General features: G+C 38.2%; 1 protein-coding gene across 3 annotated transcripts; it reads right to left on the reverse strand.

Annotated features, from left to right (window-relative positions):
* Positions 1-1,086: 1,086 nt before the first annotated feature.
* Positions 1,087-26,225, reverse strand: LOC141574111 (arginine-hydroxylase NDUFAF5, mitochondrial). 3 transcript variants are annotated; one of them, XM_074347888.1, is made up of 11 exons: positions 25,949-26,225; positions 23,773-23,813; positions 21,341-21,404; positions 18,179-18,226; positions 16,566-16,669; positions 13,644-13,683; positions 10,454-10,651; positions 5,386-5,446; positions 1,792-1,875; positions 1,372-1,454; positions 1,087-1,198 (listed from the first exon to the last, which is right to left on the reverse strand). In XM_074347888.1, the coding sequence occupies exons 1-11, from the start codon at positions 26,168-26,170 to the stop codon at positions 1,106-1,108; spliced, it is 1,038 nt and encodes a 345-aa protein (XP_074203989.1). In that variant the 5' UTR covers positions 26,171-26,225; the 3' UTR covers positions 1,087-1,105. The 3 variants fall into 3 exon arrangements, 2 of the variants coding, with proteins under 2 accessions (XP_074203989.1, XP_074203990.1); XR_012500811.1 differs by lacking the exon at positions 1,087-1,198 and adding an exon at positions 3,871-3,967 and having other exon boundaries at positions 1,402-1,454; XM_074347889.1 differs by lacking the exons at positions 1,087-1,198; positions 1,372-1,454 and adding an exon at positions 3,871-3,967 and having other exon boundaries at positions 1,773-1,875.
* Positions 26,226-26,234: the final 9 nt, after the last annotated feature.

Genomic DNA, 26,234 nt, shown 5'->3' on the forward strand with positions numbered 1-26,234 from the left:
AAACAGCCCCAACTCCAGGAGAGCTTGGTGCTCATGTGGGAGAGGGAGGGAGGACAGGTGGGAGAGACAGAGAGAGAAGCAGATCTTACAATAACTGACCTCATGCCCCGTTAGGGGAAAGGACAGCAGATGGCTGGGCACTGACTGGTGAAAACACACTCACGCTCACTTTTATCTGCTTCCTGGCTTCCTCCCTGCCTCCCCATCAACACTTCTTCCACCAGCTCTGAGGTGACTGCTTCCAAATCACTCTGATCATGACAATGGGACAGGAGAGGTGGAGTAAGTGCCTGACATGACAAAGGAAAGTCAAACAAACACAAACAGCACTTTTCATCACTTTGCAAGTACTTTACAGGTGATTTTTGCCTCTGTAATTCTTTACAACGTTCTCCTCTTACCTAAGGTAGGGTGTAAAATAATGGGGATCTCTCCCAGATCACGAAGGTAAAAAGAAATAAGATTAGAATTCTGATGGCTTAGAAAATAAGATGAGGCAGGATTCAGTAAAGGTAAACACTCTTCCAAAGTACAAAACGACATAATGGCTCTAAAGGGGTGCACAGACCTCTGTTCCTCTTTATGGCAAAGACAGTGTCACTGATAATTCTGCCTTAAGTACCTTAGAGTAGCTATTATAAAAGTCTACGTTTTTACTCTAAATGAGCCAAACACTAAAGAATCTACTGGCTTGTTCCTCCCCTCTTCTCCGTGGCTAAGGCCCTCTCACAGAAATAACAAAAGATTAGAAGGAGAAAGTGTCACAAAATGTCAGCATGAGCAATGTTTTCCGATCAAGTCAGGTGTTTATATGTGAATACATCTGTGGCTTTTTCAGAGAAATATCTTTCTGCTTTTGGGCTGACTTTGCAAATAAGGCACTCAAATTACTAGACAGCAGCCTCCACATGAAAACAGAAACCATGTGAAACTGTAGTGATTACTAAATACAGATGTAGTATTAGGTTATTCTCATTATTAGAAAAATCTGATAGTAAATAGCTTATATATTATTACTTCTTGCTTCAAAATGCAGTAATTTTAGATGTAAAAGTTACCCGTCATTGATGAAAAGTCTGGACTACATTAACATTAAATAAAGCATTTATTGTGATTTTTTCCCCTGTGACATAAGGTCATTTATTTTTCCCAGCTCTCCAAATGATACGGTTGCCGAACCTCTTTCAGCTGGTCTTGCCTGAAAATAATGATAAAGATTAAAGATATTAGAAACAGATAAATATACAGGCCTAATTAAACCCCTGAATTCATCATATTAAAAAAAAAACCCTCACTCTAAGTAAATAAACAACAGAAAGCAAATGGAAACACGACCTCACTAAGGAAAGTGGCCTGTCTTAATCATATTACCTGTGAATCATGGTATTTCCATCCTATCATGTAGTAGATCTGATATGTGGCAGGCACGGAACCATCCTCATTTCTGTACATTTCTATAAATACAAAGAGGGGTTAAAGTCTGAAAAAATGCAAGTAGGAAAAAAATCTGCTCCATAAATGTCATGTCCTCCAAAGAGAAATGAATACTGGAATACTTATGGGATTCTGAGAAAGCCTCGTGTGCAAAACCCCCAACACCGAGAAGCTGACAGTAAAGAAACAGTAAGGGCCGTTGGGAATATGTAGCCACAGGATCTGTGTTGTGAAAGGAAAGACAAGAAATCCGATGGGGCATTAACAGGAAAGGGAAATGCAGTTTTAGGGGACAGAGATGACAGGGCACAAGTTCACCAGTGGGGCCTGGGCGGCAACGATGCTCAGCTCCCTCACCTCCATACACGGCCGCCGCCGCCAGCATCGTGTCCCGGTGCAGGAGGGCTTTTCTGTTCCAGGCACAGTTACTCTCACCCATACCTAGAAATTACACTAGAGGCAGTTTGAGATAATACAGCCAACACCCTGAGCAGCTCAATACCACAGATTTAATCTTATTTCATCCAATAGTATACTCGCCCCCATTCTCCAAGAGTCATGTAAAATAACCCAGATAATCTCGTTTTGCTCTCAGATCATAGCTCGTGACTCTAAGGCAAAAACTGCTTGAAGCTTCTGGATATTAGACAAGTGAAAAAGTCAGATTTCAGGAGGCAAGGCCCAGAAGCACGCTTTACTTGACAGCAGGAGTCTACAAGCCAGGTGGGCAAAGCAAGGTGACTGCCCTTCAGGCGAGCCATCAGCAGTTGGCAAGTGCCTTTCTAACGATGCCACATATTAAGCCACTTTTAGCTGCTCTTCAGAGGAGGACAGGACATTGGTACAATGCCTCCCTCCTTCTAAGCTATAAATTTAAGTGTGAGCGTGTAACTCGGAAGAGGGTTCTGAGACTCACTAGATAGTACCAAAACTCCAATGTGTTTTCAGATTTTACATTTTACTGATCCAGATTAGCAAACAATTGTGTGCATTCTCTTCAGGGGCACTTTTCTTAATGTTTTAAAATTTATTTTTAATTTAGTTACTTCAAGTGATAGCTAAAAGCTAGGATTAAGCTACTCTGTTGTTCACTAAAAATTAGTGTTGTATATTTGATGTTTTTAAATGCATAGTCAAATGAAATTACTTTGAAAGGCCACATTTTAGGCTAGTTTGGAAAATTCAAACAAGTCCGAAAGTAAAAATCCTTTACAGTTATTCTCTATATATGACATGATCAAAAATCAGTTCCTTAGTTTTGTTTTTCTACTTTCACAAAACACACCAACAGACTTCCCAATGTCAGTGTTCTTTAGTGGTTTAAAAATAATAATCTCCCAAGTTTTTAATCAAGTTTAAAACAATCAACAAATTAGCTGTGATAAGTAAGTCTTCTTCTTCTCTCCCATCCCAGAAGGTTCCTATCATTCCCTAAAATAATGAGTCTCTGGTACTGGCAGCAATGGCCCACATGCTATGAGTGAAACAGCCCCGATTCATGAAGAACAAAAGACACACAAACTAGTAGGTGAATCATCATGAAGGAATCATTATGAAGGTAGGGGTGCCATGCAGCAGCTAGATGACCTGGGATCAATCGCCCTGGGTCCTCAAGGTGGCCAGACCAGATGATGTCTAAAGGCTCCCAATGCAAACACTTTAGACCCATCACATGATCTAACTTAAACTCATTCTCCCACACAGTGCGTATCAGCTGCATCAGGAGGCAGAGACGAACGGGGACTCGTAGGAAGGGCTTACTGCTGGAGGGGGCGTTTTCACTCTGCTCAACTTCCCGTCACCGTGACTGGCTTACACAACACACTTACACAGGTGACACCATGGAAACAGGCTTAATTTTTTTAATGTAAATACTTAATACACTAGAAATTCTAAAATGTCTTCTAAATAATGAGAATTGGGGTATATTAATTAAGATTAGGCAAAATGCTCTTTCTGATAGAGAAATTCAAGAGCACAACCGTACAGCAGCTGGTAACTCGGCTGCTCGGGAAGCCCGCCCTTCCCTCGCAAGGGAAGCGCGTGGCCACGTGGGACTTCTTGGGGAAACAGCGTGGGGCGGCGCAGAGGCTGGACTTTGGGGTCATAATTCCAGTTCTGGCGCTCACATAACCTGGGGCCAAGTCATTTAAGCTCTTTTAAACTCAGTTTTATCATCTTCAAAATGGAAAGATGAAACTTCACAATGCATCCTGCTGGACCCTCACCGGAGACCACCTGGGAAACACACTGGGGACTTCTGACCAGCTCTGGGCTCTGAGACAACAGAAAAACCTGGGAAACAGGTCACTGTTTAAGACTCTCACAGTGTTTTTAAGGTTAAGTTCAACTGCTTATTAAAAAAAAAAACTACTTTATTATGGTTTACTAAGAACAATACTGAGTATTGTCTAAAAAAATTATAACTGAACTTACCTTAAAACTACTGTGAAAGCCTCCAAAACTTTTCATGCATTCATCAGCTGATATGCATCTTGTTTTGTAAAATTAGGCCAACATTCTGGACTTTTTTCTGTGAATTAATAATAATGGCAGCTTAAATGAGAAACACCAAAACAATCAAGAAAAAAGTGCAACACAGTGCAAAATATTAAAGGCCAGTTTGAAGGCAACACCTTCTTCCAGTCTGCCAGGAGCACACCTGCAGTCTGCCATGCTCCTCCCCTCCTGCATTCATCCCTCGATCACTCTTCTTCCCAAGTCAGCTGCCTCTGACCTTTTCAGGATAGAGGGTCTGAGATCTCAGGGGCTGAGTCAGGCAGCTGCACCGGGCTTCAATCCTGGCTCCATCACTTATAAATACATCACTTGGGCAAGTTACTTCTCTCTGTGCCTCAATTTCCGAGTGCATAACAGGAGAGGTTAACCACACTAGCTAGTCTTACCTTCCTCACAGACATGCCTCATAAACAATGTTGGAGGGTGAGCTTTCTCACACATCAAACTGATTGTCCATCCTCTGCACAAATTTCTCCCACCAGACTGCAGACCTCACCTGACTAGAGTCTCAAAAAGCTTCTGATGGACCATCCTGCGTTGTTTCCCACCATCTTCCCCTTCTACACATTGAAGCACTGAATTACTGTCCACTTTCTTATTAGGTAAATGAAGGTAATGTGTATCCTCTTGAGTCTCCATGATTTTACACAGGCCTTTCCCTTGGCTGGGAATGCAATGCCCCAATCCCCCAAAAGGTGCGCCCACAAACTCATTTTAGCTTAGGTGCCGCCTCTTCTGCAAAAGCATCCTTGATTCCCTAAAGCAGATTTAGGGATTTTTCCTTGTGTTTCTCCCTGCACTTTAAAAAGTGATTATCTCACTTTACAGTAAAAGCATATGTCTGTCTATGTCTGTGTGTCTCTTTCTCTACTAGAGCTCAAGCTCCCTAAGATCAGGAACAGAGAATTCCCAACACTGGCTCAGTGGCTGGCACATGGTAGATGCTCAGTAAATGGTAAGTGAATGAATATAAAATCAACCAGTTAATGTTTTTATTAACTTTGTTAAATACCACTTTTACAAGTTATCTTTAGACAATTCCTCTTAATTCTCTTAAGGATAAGAGACATTAAAGACTAAAACACATGATTTGTGTAAAAGGCTTTACAGTAAAAATAAGAGAAAGCCTCTTGAAGGTAAATATCAGGCCAGTTCCTCAAAATGTATGATTTATTAAAACCCTTGGGGGAGGGGGGTGTTGTCAACTGGGAAGGGGCATGAGGCAACCTGCTAGGAGCTGGAAGTGTTCTGGTCAGTGGTTTAGGCAGTGGTTAGAAATACAAGCAGCTGTACAGTTAAGATTAGTGCATTTTACTGAGCATCTCTGCCAACTTCAGTGGGAAAAAAGGGCACAACAACCAAGTATGTAGTAGGACTCTGGATTCAAAATATGACTCAAATGGAGTCTAAAAATTCCTTAATGTGTCTTACCTTGTAAATCTTCCATCAGTTCAAACATTCCAGGATAGTTTACTTGAATTTCATCAGTGTCCTATTTAAAAACAAAAAAGAATATTCACTTGGCATTCACACAAAAAAATTCCTGACTGGAATGAGGCTGTAGAGATTCCCAGACCAATCTCTCATGATAAACAGGAATCTTCTTTGTTATTTTTCACAGATGTCATCTGGCTTATGCTTGATGTGTGAAGATTTCAAATTACAGAATAAATGTTTGCCATTCTAAGAGTAGTCTTCTTAAAATTCCAACAACTGGTTCCTATTCCTTGAGAATAACACAGAATAAGTCTATTCTGTACTCTGCAGACGAATACTCTTTTCTTCAAGTCTTTGAAGACTATTCCAGGACACTACAGTTTTTTAGGGGAGGGATTAGGCTTCTAGACAAAATTTATAGATCCTTACACATTGTGACTCCATTTTTCTGTACACCGCCAATATCAATCTCCTCTCAAAATGTGGCACCTAGAACTGAGCCAAATAGGGCCATCTCCCAAGATGCTTTCACTCTACTCCCAGCGATGCAGTGCTGGCTCGTTTAGGAGACAGCACACGGCTGGCCCACACACAGTTTATTTCTCAAATGAACTGCTGAGCAATGATGCCCCACCCTTTCTGAAGTTTGACACAGGAGTTCACTGTTGGGACAGTGGCAGGGACCACTGATGCTCCCCAAATATCCAGGTACTCCGTGGCACTTGGCAACCCCAGACATTTCTTCTGGCAAAGAAAAGTGAGGTGGAGGCAAAGTAATAAAGAGCTGGTGAGCCTCTTCCAGGCCGACTCTGCTGCAGGGAGCTTAGAGGATACAAGGGCCAGATGGAGCTGAGCTGCCCAACCAGCGTGGCTGTGATGTGATAAAAATCTTGTGTTAACCACTAAGATGCAGGAGTTTGTCTATATAGGAAACTAGCCCTGAATACAGGACACTTACTTTTTTTTTCAAGTTCGCTATTAAAATGCTGCATGTATCTCAAACTTTACTTTATTGGCACTAACCACTTTCGAAGTATCTAGATCTTTTTGTATTCTGTAGCTTTATCTAATATGTTAACTATACATCCCAATTTTGGACTTATAATATTGCACAGAATCAAGTACAAAATCCTAAATAACACTTATCAAAACATCCATTCTAATTCCTAAAGAAACACAAAACAAAATAACCAATTACCTTTTTTTAACCTTAGAGATACAAAATCTAAGCATAAGCAGGAGCTCACATACACAGTTTTTTGTTTTAATTTTATTTTATTGAGTTATAGTCAGTTTACAATGTTGTGCAATTTCCAGTGTTAGAGCACAATTTTTCAGTTATACGTGAACATACATATATTCATTGTCACATTCTTTTTCACCGTGAGCTACCACAAGATCTTGTATATATTTCCCTGTGCTATACAATATAATTTTCTTTATATATTCTATATATGCCTGTCAGTATCTACAAATTTTGAACTCCCAGTCTGTCCCTTTCCACCCTCCCAACCCCCTGGCAACTGCAAGTTTGTATTCTGTGTCTATGAGTCTGTTTCTGTTTTGTATTTATGTTCATTTGTCTTTTTCTTTTCTTTCCTTTTTTTTTTTTTAAGATTCCACATATGAGCAGTCTCATTTGGTATCTGTCCACATACACTGTTGATGGAGCATATGAATTAATGCTACCTTACAGAGAGAAACTTGACTCTATCTGTCAAAATCTGAAATGCGTAGATTCTTTGACTCAGAAATTCCATTGCTAGAAATTGACCTGACAGATGTGCCAAGATTATGTGAAAGAAAATTCATTGCAACACTGTTTGAAAAAGTATTAAAAAAAAAAATCAAATGTTTTGAGAAACCTCCATATTGTTTTCCATGGTGGCTGCACCAATTTGCATTCCCACCAACAGTGTACAAGGGTTCCCTCTTCTCCACGTTCTTGCCAACATTTGCTATTTGTGTTCTTTTTGATGATGGCCATTCTGACAGGTGTGAGACGGTGTCTCACTGTGATTTTGATTTGCATTTCCTTGATATTGGTGATGTTGAGCAACTTTTCATGTCCATGTGGGCCATCTGCATTTCCTCTTTTGGAAAAATGTCTGTTCAGTTCTTCTGCCCATATTGTAAATGGGTTGTTTGTTTGCTTTTTAATTGAAGTACAGTTGACTTAAAATGTATTAATTTCTGGTGTACAGCATGGCTGGACTTGGAGGGCATTATGCTAAGTGAAATAAGTCAGACAAAGCCAAATACTATGGTAAGATACCACTTACATGTGGAATCTAAAAAAATACAACAAACTAGTAACAAGACACAGATGTAGAGAAGGAACTAATGGTTACCAGTGGAGGGGGAGAGGGGCAAGATGGAGGTGGAGGATTAAGAGGTACAAACTATCAGGTATAAAATAAGCTACAAGGATGGATTGTACAACATGGGCAATATAGCCACTGTTTTATAGTAACTATAAATGGAGTATAACCTTTGAAAACTGTGAATCACTACATTGTATACCTGTAAACATATAATACTGTACATCAATTATACTTCAATTTAAAAATATATTGTAAAATAAATAAATAAAGTTTAAAAAATTTTAAAGAAAGAGATGATGCAGGGTTTTTGGGAGGGTAATGAAAGTGTTCTAAAATGTACCGTGGTGAAGATTGCACAGCTCTTTGGTGAATATACCAAAAACCACTGAACTGTACAAGTGTATGGTATGTGAATGTATCTCAATAAAGTTATTTTAAAAAAAAAACCCAAACAACAAACCAGAACAATCTAAATGCCCATTAACAGAGAACTGGTTAAAGAAATTAAACTATATCTATTTAATGAAATACTACACAGCTGTCAAAAAAGACTGTAGTAGACATACATTTGTAGGGGAAGATCTCCAAGATATGTTATTGACAGGGTGGGGAGGGAAACATGTAGAAAAAAGCAGGAGTATACATATTGTTGCAGGTGTACGTTTCAGTCATATAAATGCATTCTAGTCTACGAGGAAAAACTGTTCTGAAGGAAAACACGAGACAGTTAGCAAAGGTCATCCTCGTGGAGAGGGGTGGGGTGTCCGAAGTCAGGGGAAGGAGACTTCTTTTCACTTTAGACCTGCTCTATTATACTCTCTACATATGGGTTTTTTTTTTCATTTTTTTTTAAAACATATGCAAGGATCATGCACTTTTTAATATGACCATCTCTAGATAGTCCATTCTTTCTGTTACTTTTATATATTAGGAAACTATTTTTAAAAAGAGATCCTAAGATTGAAAACAAAATTCCTTCCAAGCTGACACCTATCTATTAAACAATATCCTCTGAAAACAATTCAATGAAACCAACTAAAAGCATCATCTCCTTCTCAGTCAAAAAGAGTACCACAGCAGCCTTGTCTTATTCAAATTAAAATGGACCATATCTGCAGTTTTCTATTCTATTCTATTCTAAAAGGAAATGAGCTTCATTCAGAATGCCAACTAGCTCTAAAAATAATTCACTAAGAGGGTCATATAAATGTAAATATAATTATATGACATTAATTTAACTTGATTTCACTTTAAAAATAAAAATCCATTGCAGTACAAAAGTAATATATCTAATGTATGCAACATAAACCTGTATAATTGATCATATAAAAGCTGTTTTGCACATGCAATTTTTAAAAAATGAATTAGGATACAATGTTAATATAGCCCTTTAAAGACAATGTATGTCGCACAGTACAAATTTGTACAGATTTATTATTACATTAGCAACTCTCTGTAAACTATAAAGATTATATGCCAATATTTTTGTATTATATTAATGTTTGAGTCATTCTGCTCAATTAAGGAGAATATGGAAGGTATTCTGAATTAATAGATTTCCCAATTAACAGAAATGTAGGTTTTGAAATGTAGTAATGTCAGATTAAACATTTTTAGAAGAAATCTTTCTAAAACGCACAACCTAATTTTACAACCATAGAAAACCTCATGTGGTTAACATAATTTAATTTCTTTTGATGACCGAGGATCGAAGTCTCATCGTTTTCTTAATGGGCAGCAACTTTTGAGTCCCCTAATACCACTCTCTAACCTGGCACTAGTTCAACATCACTCCCCGAACATTTGCACTCCACCTCTCCATGCCACTCCCTCCCCTACTCCCCTCCATTTTTTAGTGGCTTCATGTTCCCAGAGATTCTCTTTTGTTTCATTTCAGTTTGTAACACAGCAATATGACATCCTTTGGATTAACCTGGCTGCTGAAGGGAGTTGGAAGGGGGAAATCGCTGTCTCGCCAGATGACTTCCTGTTGGAAGCCTTGCCTAGAAAGTGTCAGGAGTAGAGGGAGGAGAGAGTAAGGCAGGAACTAGTACTTACTGAGCATTTATTGTGAAGGTCCAGGCACTTCACATCCTTTTCATTATTTAATCCTAACAGCCACTTGAGGTGAAACATTTGCATGTTTTTTTAAAAAAAAGAATGCTCAGAGAGGTGAAGTAAATCCCCAAACCCCTCTGGCTAGTAAAGGGGGGCAAGGCAAGGATCCAACTGTACGTGTCAGACACCAATGACCTGCACCATCGCTGTACCGTGCTGACTCCTTGTTTTTGCATCCCTGACGCCCTAAGGTCCTCTCTCCAGCTCTAACAGTCCTCTCTCCAGCTCTGAAGGAGGACAGCCCCCGACATGCCTTCTCCAGCCCTGGTCTAATCCTAGGCCTCATGGATGCACATCCTCTCACTTCTGCCTCAGGCAGCACCGCCACAGTCAGAGAGCTGGTGCTGGAGGTAGAGCTGCAGATGCTCCCGTCTCTCCCCTTTCCTTTTCATCTGGAGCACTCCCGCCTTACACCTAGCTCTGCAATGAAAAATTCGGATGGAGTAGCACGTCTTAGAAAACAGCCTCCTTATTAGCTGAGGTATGTTTTTTTGAGTTACTTTTTCAGGTAACAAATACTAAAAACTGTACATTCCTACCTTGTGTCAATCATGATAAAAAGAGAGAGATTATTTCTGAACTGTGTAATTAATAGGTTACTTGATTCTCTTGATAATTACCACGGTCAGTGTTGTAAAGCCAGCTCTCCCGAGCAGATGTCCTAGGTCACTGACAGCAGTGAAAGGAGAGATGTGTGGAGAAAATCCTCCTTCCCTTTCTGTTTCTGCTAACTGTAAGGAACACCGGAGTTCATAGAGCGTGTCACCTCCAAACATTGCACCAATAAATACTCCATCCGGTTTTAAAACATAATGAATCTGCAATAAATATAAGACAATAAAACTATTCAAAATTGTATACATAAAAATGTTAAAAGAATAAGCATATGGTGTCTAAATCACGATTTTGTGATAACCATTCTTATGTTGTCAAATTAATAACCCGATAATTTAATAAATAACACTTAGGCAACCAACTGTCAGAAAGGCATTGCAGGATAACATTGTACAGACAGAACACTCATTGATAGTGCTAATATCTATAAAATATATTGTATGTCTTCAAATTTTCTAATAGTAGACAGAACTTACTTTTATAATTAGAAAAATATTGAAAGAAAAAAATTTTAAAGTGTGGTCAATTGCAAGTATCACAACCCTGCCTGTATCTGTGCTCTTTGAAATGTCACTTTGTAACAACCCCCATTAAGAGATGGAGCCTAACTCCCACTCCTTGAATCCAGGCTAGCCTTGTGACTTGCTCTGGCCAAAAGAATGCAGAGCAAGTGACAGTGTGTCAGTGTCAGGTCCAGGTCGCCATGGTCCTGCTGCTTCCACCTGTTCTCTGGGAGCCCTGTCTGGCTACCACCTATGAACAAGCCTGAGCTGGTCTGGTGAAGGATGAGAGGTTAGGGGAGCAGAGATTAGCCAGGTGTCCCAGCTGAAGCCATCCTTGACAACTCCAAGACCATCCACCAGCAGATTAGACACATGGGTGAACCAAGTCAGACCCAGAAGAACTTCCTAACTGAGATTAGCCCAAATTTCCAATTCACAAAGTTGTGAGCTAAGTAAATTGCTGTTTTAAACCATGAAGTTGAGGTGACTTGTTATGCAGAACAAGTCTGCACGGTTGTGGAGAAATCATTATGATTCACAACATTAATCTAGTAATACTTTAGTTAAATATTAATATTAACATATTAATTAATCTAGTAACACAAAGAATTAAGGAGAAATAAACAACTTATTTTTCAGCTTTAACACAAAAATGTTTCATTGATAACTTAAGCAAAACAGTAGCCAGAATGAATTTCAGAATCATGTTTCCTCAATGTCTCTTAGAACTACAATCTGTAACTAGTTTTGACTCTATTCTCAACAGTGAGGAGTTACAAGACAGGGTGAATTCTGAAGTAAATCAGAACCCAAATCACAGTAGGCTCTTCTAACTGAAGTATTCATCTTGAATTTATATTTAATATATTATGAAACAATTACAAAACAGTATATAAGCAAACTGTCCATTTCTTTTTCCTTCTGCTCTTTTAGTGGTACTTCCTTCTCTTGCCACCAAATTCTAATAACAAGTAGCTTAAATTCAGCCCTCAGCTCTCTGTAGCTTCTCTCTACCTCAGAGGGCTTCTCAGTTCCCACGGATTTCACAAGGTTGATTTTCCAACCTTGAGCCTGGACAGAATCCGTGAATGCTAAACTCATCTACTTCCTGTGCCATGGATGTTTGTCTCTTGGCAAACTCATTCCCCACCTTCCCCTGGCATATTCAATACACACACAACAATTATTCTCAAACCAACTCCCCTTCCCAATTGCCATATTTCTGTTAATGACCATTTTCTATTCCCTGTATCTGATCATTACCTTTCTTTCCTCTACTTTGACTAATTACTCTCCAGAGTCAAACCTTTTAGGCAAGCTTTGACTCCTGCCTGTCTTCACTCTCTAGCTCTAACCAGCTACCAAACTGTTCGTTCTTATTTTGCAGTGTCCTAAGTATCTCTCTCTTCCTTTTAACTCCTACCATTGCTACTGAGGGTTAGTTTACCTCGCACCTGGACCACTGAGACACTATCTCTTCAATTTAACCAATTTCTGGCATTAGTTTTCTAACCAGCAAAATGAAGCTATCTTGCAGAGTTATTTAACACACATATGAAACAGAGCACAGTGACTGGCAAATAGTATATGTTTAAGATACGGTAGTTATGATCCTGCCTACCAGCTTTTTAATCATGTCACTTTCCTCTTCAAAATTCTCCAGTGGCTCTGAATTGCATAAAGAATAAACTCCAAATTCCTTAATTTGTCACCCAAATCCTCCTAATTCTGGTACCTATATACCTCATTTATGCCCAGCACTACACTAATCCTCCAACAGGCTTCCTCTTTGTCCTTTATGCTTCCGAGTCTCTTATGCCATCTCTCCCGTGACCCTTCCTGGAATGCATTCCCACTGCAAATCTGACCTACTCTTTGAGGCCCTGTTCAAAAAATTCCTTCCTCTTGAAGCTTTCCTAGACACTCCAAGCCACAATGATCTCCTTCCCTTCTCTGAACACAATGCTTCTTATCCATCCCTCACCTGTCTGCTGATAAATATCAATCAACAACCAGAAACTGACACAACATTGTAACTTACTGTACTTCAATAAAAATACATTTAAAAAGTAAAATAAAATAAACCATTTCAGGGAATCACATTCAATATCTTGTAGTAATCTATGGTGAAGAATATGAGAACGAATGTATGTATGTTCCCATGTAACGGCAGTATTGTGCTGTACACCAGAAATTGACACAGCATTGTAAACTGACTGTACTTCAATAAAAATACATTAAAAAATTAAATTAAATACCAATCAACACACATTTACTGGCAACTGTCTAAATATACAGCGTGGGGAAGATACAAATAGGAACAAATAGGTTCCTACCCACAAAAAATTTATAGGCACTTAAGGAAGAAAAGAAAGTCACACAGAAAATGTCTTGTTATAGCAATACTATTTTACACAAGTTTTAAATATTTATGAAAACTTCTGTACCATAATTAGATTTCCTGACTTCCCCAGGGGGCAAGAAGTCATCCATGTATCTTAGCACACCAAAGGGCACCAAGTATATCCAGCCCACAAAAGATAATTAAATCCTTGATTTGCTTCTATTTCCAATAGTCAAAAATGTAAAACAGAAAACATCTGTAAGTCTTGTATAAAAAAAGAAACATCTATAAGTTGCTAATAATAAATAAAATAACACCGGCTATTAGAATCAACACTAAGGTTCTTACCTGTTCAAGTGCCCTAGGAAGGTCATTCACCCAGTGCAAACTAAAAGAAGAAAATATATACTTGTTTTAGCTTAATTCATATAATCCAATAGTATAAGCTGCACTAATATAATGATAAGCCACAAAAAAAGGTATAAATCTTCAAGTCTGAAGATGCATATCAAGTCACTGACTATTTTCATACAAGTTTTAAAACAAAAAAATATTCTTAGGGGGAACCTTCCTCCTGTCACAGGAGAAAATATGACAGTGTATCACTGTGCTGATATGATTATCTGTCCAATTATTCTTCACTGAATAAAGTAAAAGTTAATTTTCACAAAGAAGACATACAAATGGCCAACAGGTACATGAAAAGATGCTCAACATCACTAATCATTAGGAAAACCACAATGAGATATCACCTTATACCTAGTAGGATGTCTATTACCAAAAAGACAGGAGATGACAAAGGCTGATGAGGAGAAAAGGGAGTCCTTGTACACTTCTGGTGGGAATGTACACTAGTACAGTTGCCATAGAACACACTATGAAGGGTCTTCAAAAAAATTAAAAACTGAACTACCATGTGATCCAGCAATCCCATACCTGGGTATTTGTCTGCAGAAAATGAAGTAATTATCTCAAAGAAATATCTATACGCCCAGGTTCATAGCAGCATTATTCACAGTAGCCAAGGTATGGAAACAATCCAAGGACAAACACACACACACACACACACACAGAGGAATATTATTCAGCCATAAAAAGAAGGAAATTCTGCCTTTTGGATCAGTATGGATGGACCTGGAGGGCATTATGCTGAGTGAAATAAGTCAGACAAAGAAAGAAAAACACTGTATATTCTCACTTTACGCAGAATCTAAAAAAGCCAAACACACAGAAACAGAGTAGAATGGTGGCTGCCAGGGGCAGAGGGAGATGGGGAGATGTTGGTCAAAGGATACAAACTCCCAGCTACAGGATAAACAAGGTCTGGGGATCTAATGCACAGCACAGTTTCTATAATTAACAATACTGTATCATATAATTGAAGGTTTTTATGAGAGTGGATCTTAAATGTTATTACCATACACATACGCAAAAAAAAAAATCACAATTATGTGAAGGGATGAAAATTGTTAACTAAACTTACTGTAGTAATCATTTTGCAATATATAGATGTACGTGACCATCATGTGGTACACCTTAAACTTGCATGTTATATATTATCTTGACAAAGCTGGGGAAAAAATAAGGTAGAAATCATTCCTATCTGGCATCTCATTTAAACAGTGCTGTTCTGAAAACTTATTTGAAGTAATAAAAATAAACACCTGATAACATATTCAAGGAAGTTCACCAACTAAATCAAACAATTAAGCTAGAGATATATAGGATTCTAAGTCTTACTTTTGTAGGAAAAAACAAAAACAAACCAAAACTTCATCAGCAGACATAATTTTCCCAAGGCGAACAGTATTATTCACCAAAAATAACTCAATGAGTTTTCTAATAAATAACATCCCATATTTTTTAAGATCATAAAAAAATGCAGAAATCCAGAGTTCCATATACTTACAACTTAATTAAATAAACGTCCTGCCTTTTCTCTTGATCCAATTTACCCTCTCCCAGCGCGTGGTGTTATGGGCTAATTCCAACAAGAATTAGTCTCTGCAGAGTCTGGTCACACTCTCCTGGTAAAGTCAGCCTCTTCTGCTGGCTTCCAGGACAGCAATGAAGACCCATTTCAAACCCTGCTATGTTAAGCTCACATTTATCTTTCACAACACTTTCTAACAATTAGTTGATACTTTAAAAATTAAGGTCACATTGTAAACTCTATCATACGTATGGGGACACTGAAAGTGACAGAACTACAGCAGTTACCTGCAAACAGCAAGCAGATACACTGAAGTTAAAACTTGGGTTCTGACTCCCTGCCCAGGGCTCCTTCCCTTAGACCAAGGCTCTGTAATGTTTTTCACTTCACAATATAATCTGAAAACTTTTTAAAATTTGTTCAGCACACCTCAAAAAGGGAAAAAATTACAAACTCACTAAAGAAAACAGCAAGGGTGACCAACTCTCCCAGTTTGCTAGGGACTGAGGAGTTTCCTGGGACACGGGCCCTTCAGGGCTAACCCTGGTAAAGCCTGGGCAAACCATGATGACAAGTCACCCTAAAAACAGCCACCAAAGAAAGGGTTGTACTGAGCATGTTGAATCTTTGAAAGAAAATACAACTATGATAGTAAGACAGGAGAAATAAGCCACCACAGAGAATAATTCATTTTCTCTATTAAACACTGAGTTCTTTGAGGACAGGATCCCTCATTTCTGTATTCCCCAAAGCCATCAAGCTCAGTGCCGTGTACATTATAATCTAGTCTATGAATACTTATAATACACGTTAGTGTAATAAATGTGGAGGGACATGGTAGGAAGCACAAAGGTTACTTTTTAAAGTAACCCCAAGGACTATAGCCAAATTAAAGTTGAAGGAAATACTGGCTTTTCCTTATTTGCCAGAATGAGTTTATAAGGGCACTCTAACAGATACATTTTGGAGTCAGTATGCCTTTCCAAATTCCCATCCCCATAAACATGTAAGCAAGTTACATCGGGGAGGAAAACCCTTCTATCACAAATGAACTTTAGCAAATTGAGGAAAGTTGGGGAAAAAAAAGTTGAGGTACTATACCATATTATCTCCACTAGGGAGCATATGTTCTGCAATTCTTTACCAGAGAAAAGTTTATAGCTTACAAACCAAGAAAACTGGTTAGTGACTTTAAAAAAAAGTTATTAAGAATTTACACACACACCAAAAAAAGAAATTTACACCATCACCTATTTTCTTTAACTCATAAGATTAAAACTTTATAGCATAAGCTATCTATTTTTAAAATTTTTTAAAAGTATGAATGGATTACCAACCTTAAACTGCTAACCACCAGGTCAAATGTATTTTCTCTGAAGGGAAGAAATTCTTCATCAGCTAAAACACTGACAGTAGGAATTTCCGTTTCTAAAATATTTTTCTAAAGGTTAAAAAATGAAAGTTCAAAAACACTCATATAACATCTTAATTATTAACATAACCATTGTTAGTTAAATTTAAGTCAATGTTACATTTTTCTGGCAGTTTCTAGTCCTTCCAAATAATAAAAATTAAAAATTTAAAGAGAAAGCACTAAAAAAAATTTCTTAAATGACACTTAAGACCACCCAGAAAAAACGGTTAGCTGGTTGGAAAAGCACAAACAGGATACCACCTCACACTAAAACAAATCTCAGAAAGCTAGGCGTTCCAGTGGAATAACTGAAGCCATAAAAGTCCTAGGTGAAAATATGGGTGAACACTTTTATACTCTTAGACAAAAATGCCTAAGTAAACATGACTCAAAAACCAGAAACTATAAAGGGAAAGACTGTTATACTTGGTAAAATAACCAAAACTTCTAAAAAGCAATAAACAATGTAAACAACACATTTGGGGAAATATTTACAAAACAGATGTAGAAAAATTAAAATCCCTAACAAAACAAGTTCTTACAAACCACCTAGAATAAGAATACAACAATGTTAACGTAGATAAAGGGCCAGGGTACAGAAACATCACAAAATTACTTACAAAATTCACAAATTTAAAAATACCAATAACCAAATATCAATAGCCAAAAGATAGCAACAGCTATTTGGTTGCTCTAGTAGTCAAAGAAATACACTCATGTATAACTGAAAAACTGTGCTCTACACTGGAATTTGACACATTATAAAATGACTATAACTCAGTAAAAACTGTTAAAAACAAAAAAGAAATACAAATAAAAACAATGAAATTCTACTTTCTGCCCATTAGGTTGATAAAGACAAAATAACTGGCCCAGTGTTGCCAAAAAGAATAAAAGAGTGCTTTCATTTCATATTGCTGCTCAGTCTTTCTAAGGGCAGTCTGGAGATGTATGTTAAGAATTCAAAGATGAAAATCAATGAATCCATATATTCTACTATTAGGAATTTATTCCCAGGGAGAAAATAAATCAAACACACAAAATTGCTTTATATAAGGATGTTCATCACAGTATCAGTTATTGAGAAGCTAGAAATCTAACTGTGTTTTAAGAGAAATGTAGCTAAGTAAATGATGAAATATTCACACACTGGAATACTATATAGCCATATATATATAAGTATATGTGTGAATACACCATTCACTGATATAAAAGAATGGTATTCTGTGACAAATACAACATGTTAGCATACATTGTTTGTATAAAACCGTGTTGGGGAGATAGTTATATGTCTACAAAGGTGGAGAACAAAATGTCACCAGTGGTTGCCTCTGAGCACTGGGACTAGGGGTGATTTTTCCTTTCCTTTTATATTTCCTGTATTGTTTAATTCTTCATTGTGTGTGTTATACATATAAAATTAGCTTAATCATGAAAACAAGCTAATTTCATTTTGAAGGAAATAAAAATAAAGAAGTAAAGAACTAAAATCCAAACCAAGAGATCAGAAACCAATAGCAATAAAAAGCTACCTACCAAAGCATTTTCTGCAATGTCTGTTTGGAAAAACTTTCCAACAGTTTCCTACAATGGAATAAAGATCATCAGATGATATAAAACAAACACACAAAAAGCCCAGTAATACATAAAACAACTGTTGCTAAAGGAAAAAGTGTTAATTACAGATTAATATTCAGCTTTGTAACGGTATTTTTCTGCATACAGTCAGTATGGTACACAAATACCTTTAATAACACATATTAAATTACATAGAATTAAATATATACAGCTGACCATACATGTAATGTATTTAATAAAACAGAAAACACAGGTGTAAATAATCAACATCCTGAATTTATTCTACTGGGTTAAAGCTTATGTGTTAACTTTTCCATGGCGTAATATGCCAAGAGCTGGTCCCCGCTCTTGTACCACAGAAGATCTGGTTTTCCTACCGTTTAAATGCTCATTCAAAGAGCTTACAAAGAGTAAAGACTTAACAAACACAGATGCCTGGGAGGGCCTAAGTGGTTTCATTTTCCCTCTCTCTTCCTTCCAAAAGGAAAGGGTACCATGGTACCCCTTTCCCAGATTACCACTTTCCACTGTCCTCTCTTTTCTCCAGGATCCTGCCTCCTCCATCACCATCTCTACCAATCTCCATCTTCTGGGTCTCTTTCCCTCACCTTACAATTGGCATCAGCCTTCCAATATTGAAAATCTCCTCTTTATATTTCCTGTATTATTTAATTCTTTCTTCTGTGTGATATATATATATATATAATCAGGAAAACAAGCTAATTTCACTTCGTGTTATTTGTAATCCACAACTCTACTTCTCACCATCTTTCCCCTCAATTCCCAGTGATCCACCTCCACTTTCTAACACTATAAAGAATACTTGTAACCTAATCACTACTTACAATAGTCTGTCTTCTCTGAGTCCTACTTCACTTGGCCTCTTTGAAGCTCAGCACTATTGATGGTCTCCTAGAAATTTCGTCAATACTTTCTACTCTGGTTTCCCATCTTCATTAGAGACGCCAATCCTCTCCACTTCACCTACACCCCCTTCATAAAGAATGTCCCTGCCCGCAACTTGGAAAGGTTACCCTACCACAAAACCCTAGCATTATTTGGCCACTGCTGATGACCTGAGGGCAACTGGTATACAGGTAAATGTTTAACTATAGACAGAAAGGAAGGAACAAAGGAAGAAAGGAAGGAAGGAAGGAAGGAAGGAAGGGAGGGAGGGAGGGAGGGAGGAAGGAAGGAAGGAAGGAAGGAAGGAAGGAAGGGAGGGAGGGAGGAAGGAAGCAAGGAAGTAAGGGAGGAAGGAAGATGCCCTGAGCCATAGTGTTTGCCTCTTCCCACAGTGAACTACAACTATGGTGGATTCCACACTATCAACATGCTGCTGTTTACAGCAGAATTGGGAAGAGATGTGCACAGCAGACTCTCATGAGCCGGCTCCAGCACACCAGGGCGAGGGGTGAAGTTAGGTGAGTCATACTATCTATCCCTGTCTCTCACTTGAAAATTTCAACTAAAAGACTTGGAGAAAGGACAGCAGTTCCCAGAGCTGGAGAAGCATGTAGACTTCGGGCTGCAGGCAGAGGTGTGCTGGCAAGTGTTTAATAACTGGTTTTTGGTGGGGGACTGCTCTGTAGCATCTGCCAACTTCCATAGTGTAAAACTCCCACCGTGGCTGATTTTAAGCTATTGATAAATGACGTCACTGAACACAGAATTGGGAAGGGATGCTAACAACCAGCACTTGTGAGCCGTGAGCTGGTAGGAGCCAGCTTCAGTGCACAATGGGTGTTGGGTTCTCACACTGGGCGCTCACACTGATGAACACCAGGGACAGTCTGCAGGGGAAAAAACAAAGAAAGAAGGCAGTGTGCAGATCTACGTAATCCCAAAGAGCACGTGAACAGGAGGGCCTTCGTTCTGATGCTTCAAAGTTCCCATCCCTGTAAGGCCTGGATGTACTTCCAGATCCTTGTGTGACATAAGAGTCTCTAATAAATGTCCTAGTATTTAAACTAACTTCAGTGTACTTCTGCTTCTTATAATCAAATACCTTATTAAGACACTTTCCATCTTACTCTTCCTGGCATCTTTGTTGGCTCCTCTTTCTCCCACCCCAAACACAATTATGAAATGTTCCTTTCTATATTCTTGCCCCAGACAGCTTCCCTATTCCATCAGTTCTGTGAGTTCTCCTGGTCTCCGCATCCACCCCTTCCTTTACATTCTGCTGCCTCCACAGGGAGAGATGCCTGCACCTGCCGTTAACCCAGCTTTCTAAGTGGTCTGTTTCTCTATCCTCTACCTTCTTCAATCTTTCCTGCATACCATCCCCAAAATAATCTTCCTTAAACATCATTGTATCATACCCTACAGCTTTCTACCTCGGCTTACCTCCTGCCATGAAATTCAGATTCTTTCACTCCCAGGGCAGATTTTGTGCTCTTTCAGAAGCCTCTGATCAAATGAACTCTGCTGATTTTCCTTTCCCTTGACTCCTGTGCAGTTTAATGACTGCACCATTTCCACAGCATTTACTATGATCAATAACAGTGTTTTGGGAGGCTCACATATGCCCCTCCTACTGCCCTGGCCCAAGTGCATGTTTTTCTAAGTAGACTTTATTTAGAAATCCCACTTTAATTGTGTCCAGCACAGTGTCCTATATAGAGAGGCTAAAACAATAAATAATTTTTTTGGTCTGAATGACAAAATGAAAAATAAAATGGCATAAGCATTAATAAAGACTATTTATATTAAATTACACAGAAAGGTTTCTAATCAACTGATGATATGAGTATTTTTAATAGCTAAAAAATTAGCTTAATCATATTTTCTAAATGAATGTCACTGTGATTTTTATTGTGAATTACCAAAAATGTTTGAATGAAGTGGGAATAAAGGGCAATGTATCTTACACAGACTTAAAGAAACTATCAGTAGGAACACTATATAAAATGGATTCAAAGGAAAGAAAAAATCATTTAAGAAAAAAATACTTAAGAGCAGACACAAAACAACCATTGGTTCTTTCACTTAAAAAAAACAAATTAGCAATTCTGATAAAATTGAAATATGATACAAATTGAACTGATTAGAAAAGCCTTTCCTTAAAATCAGCCAATTTTATTTCTTAAAGTAAATTAAGTCATCAAGTAAATTTACCTTATTCAAATGTTGTGCTATGTAACCTCTTCCACAACCAACATCCAAAGCAAGGGGGAAATCTCTGAAAAATAGACATATAAGTAATGCTTTGTCCATACAATACAGTCCATAGAACAATTATTAAAAACTAACTTTTCTTAAGTAAAAACATTTTAGGAATCACAACTTTCAAAAAATTTATATCATCTGCCTTTGTGGCCTCACCTTATAAGGTACATTTATCAGAGGACACATTGGACAGAGCAAGCCTATCTGGCCTAACCATTCACAAGACCTCATAAAGTTGCTTCATGATGTGGATTTGAAGAACAGATTCAGTGGGGTTATTTTAATTTGACAACATACTTAGATAAAGTATGAAAAGAAGTTAATGTAAATTAACATGAAACTATTTGGCATACTCATCAGAAACTTACTACTCATCCCTGTTTCTCAAATTTGTTGAGGCAGCAGATGACTTAGAAATCATCATATGAAATACCATGAAATATAACATGATAAACTAAAAACCAAAGAAAACATCAATAATAACAATCTTTTACTGAAATCTTACCAGCTTCAAAGCAGTGTGCTAAGCATTCAGAGTTAAGTAAGTCAATCAACTAGTAAGCAGCAGTCAGAACCTGAATTCAGTCAGCTTGAATCCTGAACCAGAACTATTATCCCCTATGCTATGCTGTCGCCTCTAAATATATCATGTCATACTAAATCATACACACATCTAACTGCAGGTTTAAGAAAAAATCTGTAGCAAAAAAATTTTAATTGTATCCATTAAGAACATTTTTCCTATTTGAACTAAGAGTCCCTTTTCAATGCCTGTTAAATATCTGTTGGAGAACCACTGGTAAGAGAACCACTAATGTACCTTATGCCCTCTATTTTGATTGTGAACACAGGTATTGTGGCAGGGTGAAGCACCCGGCTCTGCAATCACAAAGACATGAGATAGAATTCTGGGCCTGAAACTTATTAGCTCTGTGACCATAGACAAGTGCTTGAATCTTGCTTGATCTGTTTCCCTATCTGTAAAATGGGAAAGTTACTATCTTCCTTAGGGCTGGTATAATAATTTTACGATATGCATTTAAAGTATTTAGCATAGAACAAATGCTCAACAATAGTTAGGAGTTACTATTATCACTGATTCTAACAGTATTAAGTGAGCCTCAGATACCACAAATAAGACATTTAATAATCTGTTGGGTTAGTTTTTAAAAATCAACATTAGATCAGTGTCAACAATATAAATTACTCTTTCTAATGATAGAACACTAGTGTAAGGACACTTTAGACTGGTATTTTTAATAATTTAATTCCAAAGAGTTACTGTTATTTTAAGGCATGCTTTTAGTCAAATTCACAGGTCTCTCCAAAGACCTGTGTTTTGCTCAGTACTATGATATAAAAAGGTTGTAAAATCCAAACTGACTTAAAAAATTTGGTATTTCATTTATTAAATCACAAATGGCCTAAAATCTAAGCAAATGAATGACTACAGTGTAGATAATTAGCTATTTTACATATTTTTAAAATAACAAAACTAATAAAACAGATGAAATGAGGGTGATTATTTGCAACAATGAAGCATTTTTTTAACTTTATGAAATTAATTCACCCCAAAACTCTTTTAAGTAGCCAGCACATACCTAAAATATAATTAAAGAATTTTTAATTATACAAAATTCTTTTTTTAAGACAAATGTAATAAATTCATCCCATACTGGTCCAATTTCATGGATGTCTTTCACACAAAAGAGCACAAAAAGCGATTTGCTAACATTACAGAGCAATTATATGGCAAAGCCATTATTTAACTGGTTCCTGCCACCTGACTGTAGCTCGAACCTGTCAAGCTTTTGTTATGCCTAATATACAGCAAGGAATTCATCCAGGATTTAATAATACTTGATGAAAGTATTCTTTTCTCAAATCTACCTCTATACAATTGTCACAGAACCCTTATTGCTATTAATGATACATTAGATAAAATAGCCAGTCATATAACCTGATTGTGGGACAAATATAGGCAGACTCTCTCTTTCACTTAGATGGTTAACAAATTCTGTTATTAATTTTAAACTTTTAAAGCTAGGCTTAGTAAATCTTAAAATTCACAGCTCAATTCTTTATACCTATTTTTGGAGAAATCTATCCACTATTTGCTTTTGGCCAAATCAAGTGGAACAGTCATTCAGGCTTGGAGAGAAGCTGAGTTGTGCTTCCATTCATTCTTTTTTTAGGCAACAATGAAGAGAAGATCTGCTCTCCCAGACATAAAAAAGGAGAAACCTAAGAGTGATTAAAAACACTAATCTTAGTAATAAACTCTTCTAGATTCTGCCATTCCAGATATCAAGCCCTCAGCACTTAATTTCCAGTCGCCAGCCAAAAATTAATTGTGTTTTATTACGACTATCATCACTTACCTGGCTACATCATATACACGGTCGGCGATCCGACTTCCAACCTGACAGATTATAAGAGGCAGTGATGTACAAAAGTTAAAGATGAGTTGGTTCAACAGAGAAAACACTTTTTCCAGTATTCAGCAATCCATTGGTTACTTATGTTTCAACAGATTAAGTACTTCCCTTTATCCTTTTTTTTTAATTTGGCCCCACCAACTTTCTTTTCAAATTCTGAATAGGAACATCATAAATTAAAATATCCAAGGAAACATACTGAGAACAATTAGTTCGTAAGTCAATTTAAGAAAAGTAGGACTAAATACTATTTTTTATTTCACGCGCTATAAGGTCGTACGGACTGAAAGCAACAGGAACATAACAAGCATATTTTTGTTCAGATATTAGCTTGAGGTATATGAAAGTGAAAAATTAGTAGGGGATTATTACAGATCAATGTATAAATGAACACTTAATAAAAATTCTTTTATTTGATAACTACTAACACATTTCGTGGAATTCCTAAATGAGTAAACAACTTTTCTGAGCAACATCTGCAAATGAGAAGTCAGTCAAATCCGAAGAAATCTCTTCCTGAAACCCACCCCAACTGAAAAGAGGTCATAAGGCAGGTGCCTCCCTTTGCTGGGCTACCTTCTTCTGATAGGAATAAAGATGTGGGAGCCTAATACCCCAACGTTTCACTCATTCCCTTACAAATATCCCAGTTTCTATTAGGACTTGCAAGTTCAGAACATAGGTGTGTTTTCTTTTGCAGAGGAAGAAGGGCAAGGGAGGAGGTACAGCAGAAATCTTTTCCCAGGGGAGTCCACTTTGTACATCATTCCTAACATGAATACTTTAGGTTATTTTTAAAAACTCTCATAGACTTTATCTCATTTACTCTAGTCCTGCACATTAGTGAGGCCTCAGTCAAGATTTAATCCAGGTGCTTTTGTTGGAGAAGAGTGGCTAGGAATTCATATTTTCTAAGTACATGCCATCGTGAACCCTGAGAACAGAGAGTCAATCATCCGATCAGGCCAGGACTTGCACAGAGCTCTGCCTAAAGGAGGAGCTCAATAAATGCTGCATTGGCTTGAAAGAGCTCATTATAGTTGACCAGTTTTGGTCCATCCCTAAAGAAACATTTACTTAGGCCTGAGCTCGGTGCTTCCTGTCCAGAGCATAGAAACCCCCTCAAGTCCCTAGTCTACCTGGGCAGAGAAGAGGTCTCTCACACCGGCACAGTCAAACTAGAGATCTTAATTTACCTTAATGAATCTTCCTAAAACATGAGCCAGATCCTACCACTGCAATGCTTGAAACAATCCAATAGCCTCATGTTCCTCTAGTCATGTTGGCCAATAGAAAAACAATGAGAGCCACACATGCAATTTAAAAATTCTTCTAGCAGCCATTTAAAAAAGAGTAAAGAAATTAATTTCAACATATTTTAACCCAATGTATCAAAAATATAATTTCAACATGTAATCAATATAAAAAGATATTAATGAAATACTTTACATCCTTTTTTCATATGAAGTCACTGACATTCAGTGTCTTTTACAATCACTGCACATCTCAAAGGGGCATTTCAAGTGCTCAATAGCTATATGTGGTCAGAAATTACCATATGGAATGGATAGCTCAGAGAAATAAGAAAATCCAAAGCCCTTATCCATTAAGGCCCTAATAACCTTGGCCCTCCCTGGCTTTCTCTCCCACTCTCTTCTTCACTGGAGGCCTCAACAAGGTCCCTTTGGCCTCTGGGCTTATTTTTTCCTTTGCTCAAGGCTTTTCCCCCCAGATGTCAGCTTGGCTAATTCCTCATCATGCCGTCTGTCTGATTGGCCTTCCCTCCACCGCAGTCACTTTACCACTTTACTTTAACCCCTCGCCTTACTTCTTTAGCCGAAATCACGTTTTTTGTTCACAGTCTGTCTCGTCTCCCACAATAATTAAATCTCACGAGGGCAGCGGTCTAACTTTGCCCTGATAATACCTGTAACTCAAGCAAAATCTGCCGAGGGAGGGAATCAATGAACAGCCCAAAGAAATACCGGCGCCCGGCCCCTGCGTGACTCCAGCGAGGCCCACCCAGGCAGGGAGGCTGCACAAGGTCACACGGCGACGTGAGGGCGGTCTGGGCCTGGCCGCAGCTCCCGCTGCCCTCCCCGCCGAACGGCGGCCTCACCTCCTCCTTCAGGTAGTCAAACTTCATCGGCTCGGGCTGCCGGGCCGCCCAGTTCTTCTGTTTCCTCTTCAAATCCCGATCGAAGATGTTTAGGGCTCTGGGCGAGGCGCTGCCCGGGGAAGAGACGCCGGAAGCCACCTTCCTGAGGCCCAGGTTCTTCACAGGGAACGCCGCCGCAGGAGGTGGCCACCACCAGGGCAGGAGCCGGGTCAGCCGCAGCATCTCTAGCAGCAACGCCACTAGCCAGCCAGTTTATAGTGCGCATGCGCCGCGGCTTCGGCGCAGA

Source organism: Camelus bactrianus, chromosome 19, assembly GCF_048773025.1.
Source record: "Camelus bactrianus isolate YW-2024 breed Bactrian camel chromosome 19, ASM4877302v1, whole genome shotgun sequence".
NCBI lineage: Eukaryota > Metazoa > Chordata > Mammalia > Artiodactyla > Camelidae > Camelus > Camelus bactrianus.

Bases quoted from the DNA above. Each gene is read 5' to 3' on its own strand.
- LOC141574111 (XM_074347888.1), bottom strand. From the start codon at position 26,170: ATGCTGCGGCTGACCCGGCTCCTGCCCTGGTGGTGGCCACCTCCTGCG. The intron at 21,405-23,772 runs GTAAGTGATGAT...TCTATTTTTCAG, and splicing joins CGTGTATATGATGTAGCCAG to AGATTTCCCCCTTGCTTTGG. The intron at 1,455-1,791 runs GTGAGGGAGCTG...TTGTATTTATAG, and splicing joins GGCGGCGGCCGTGTATGGAG to AAATGTACAGAAATGAGGAT.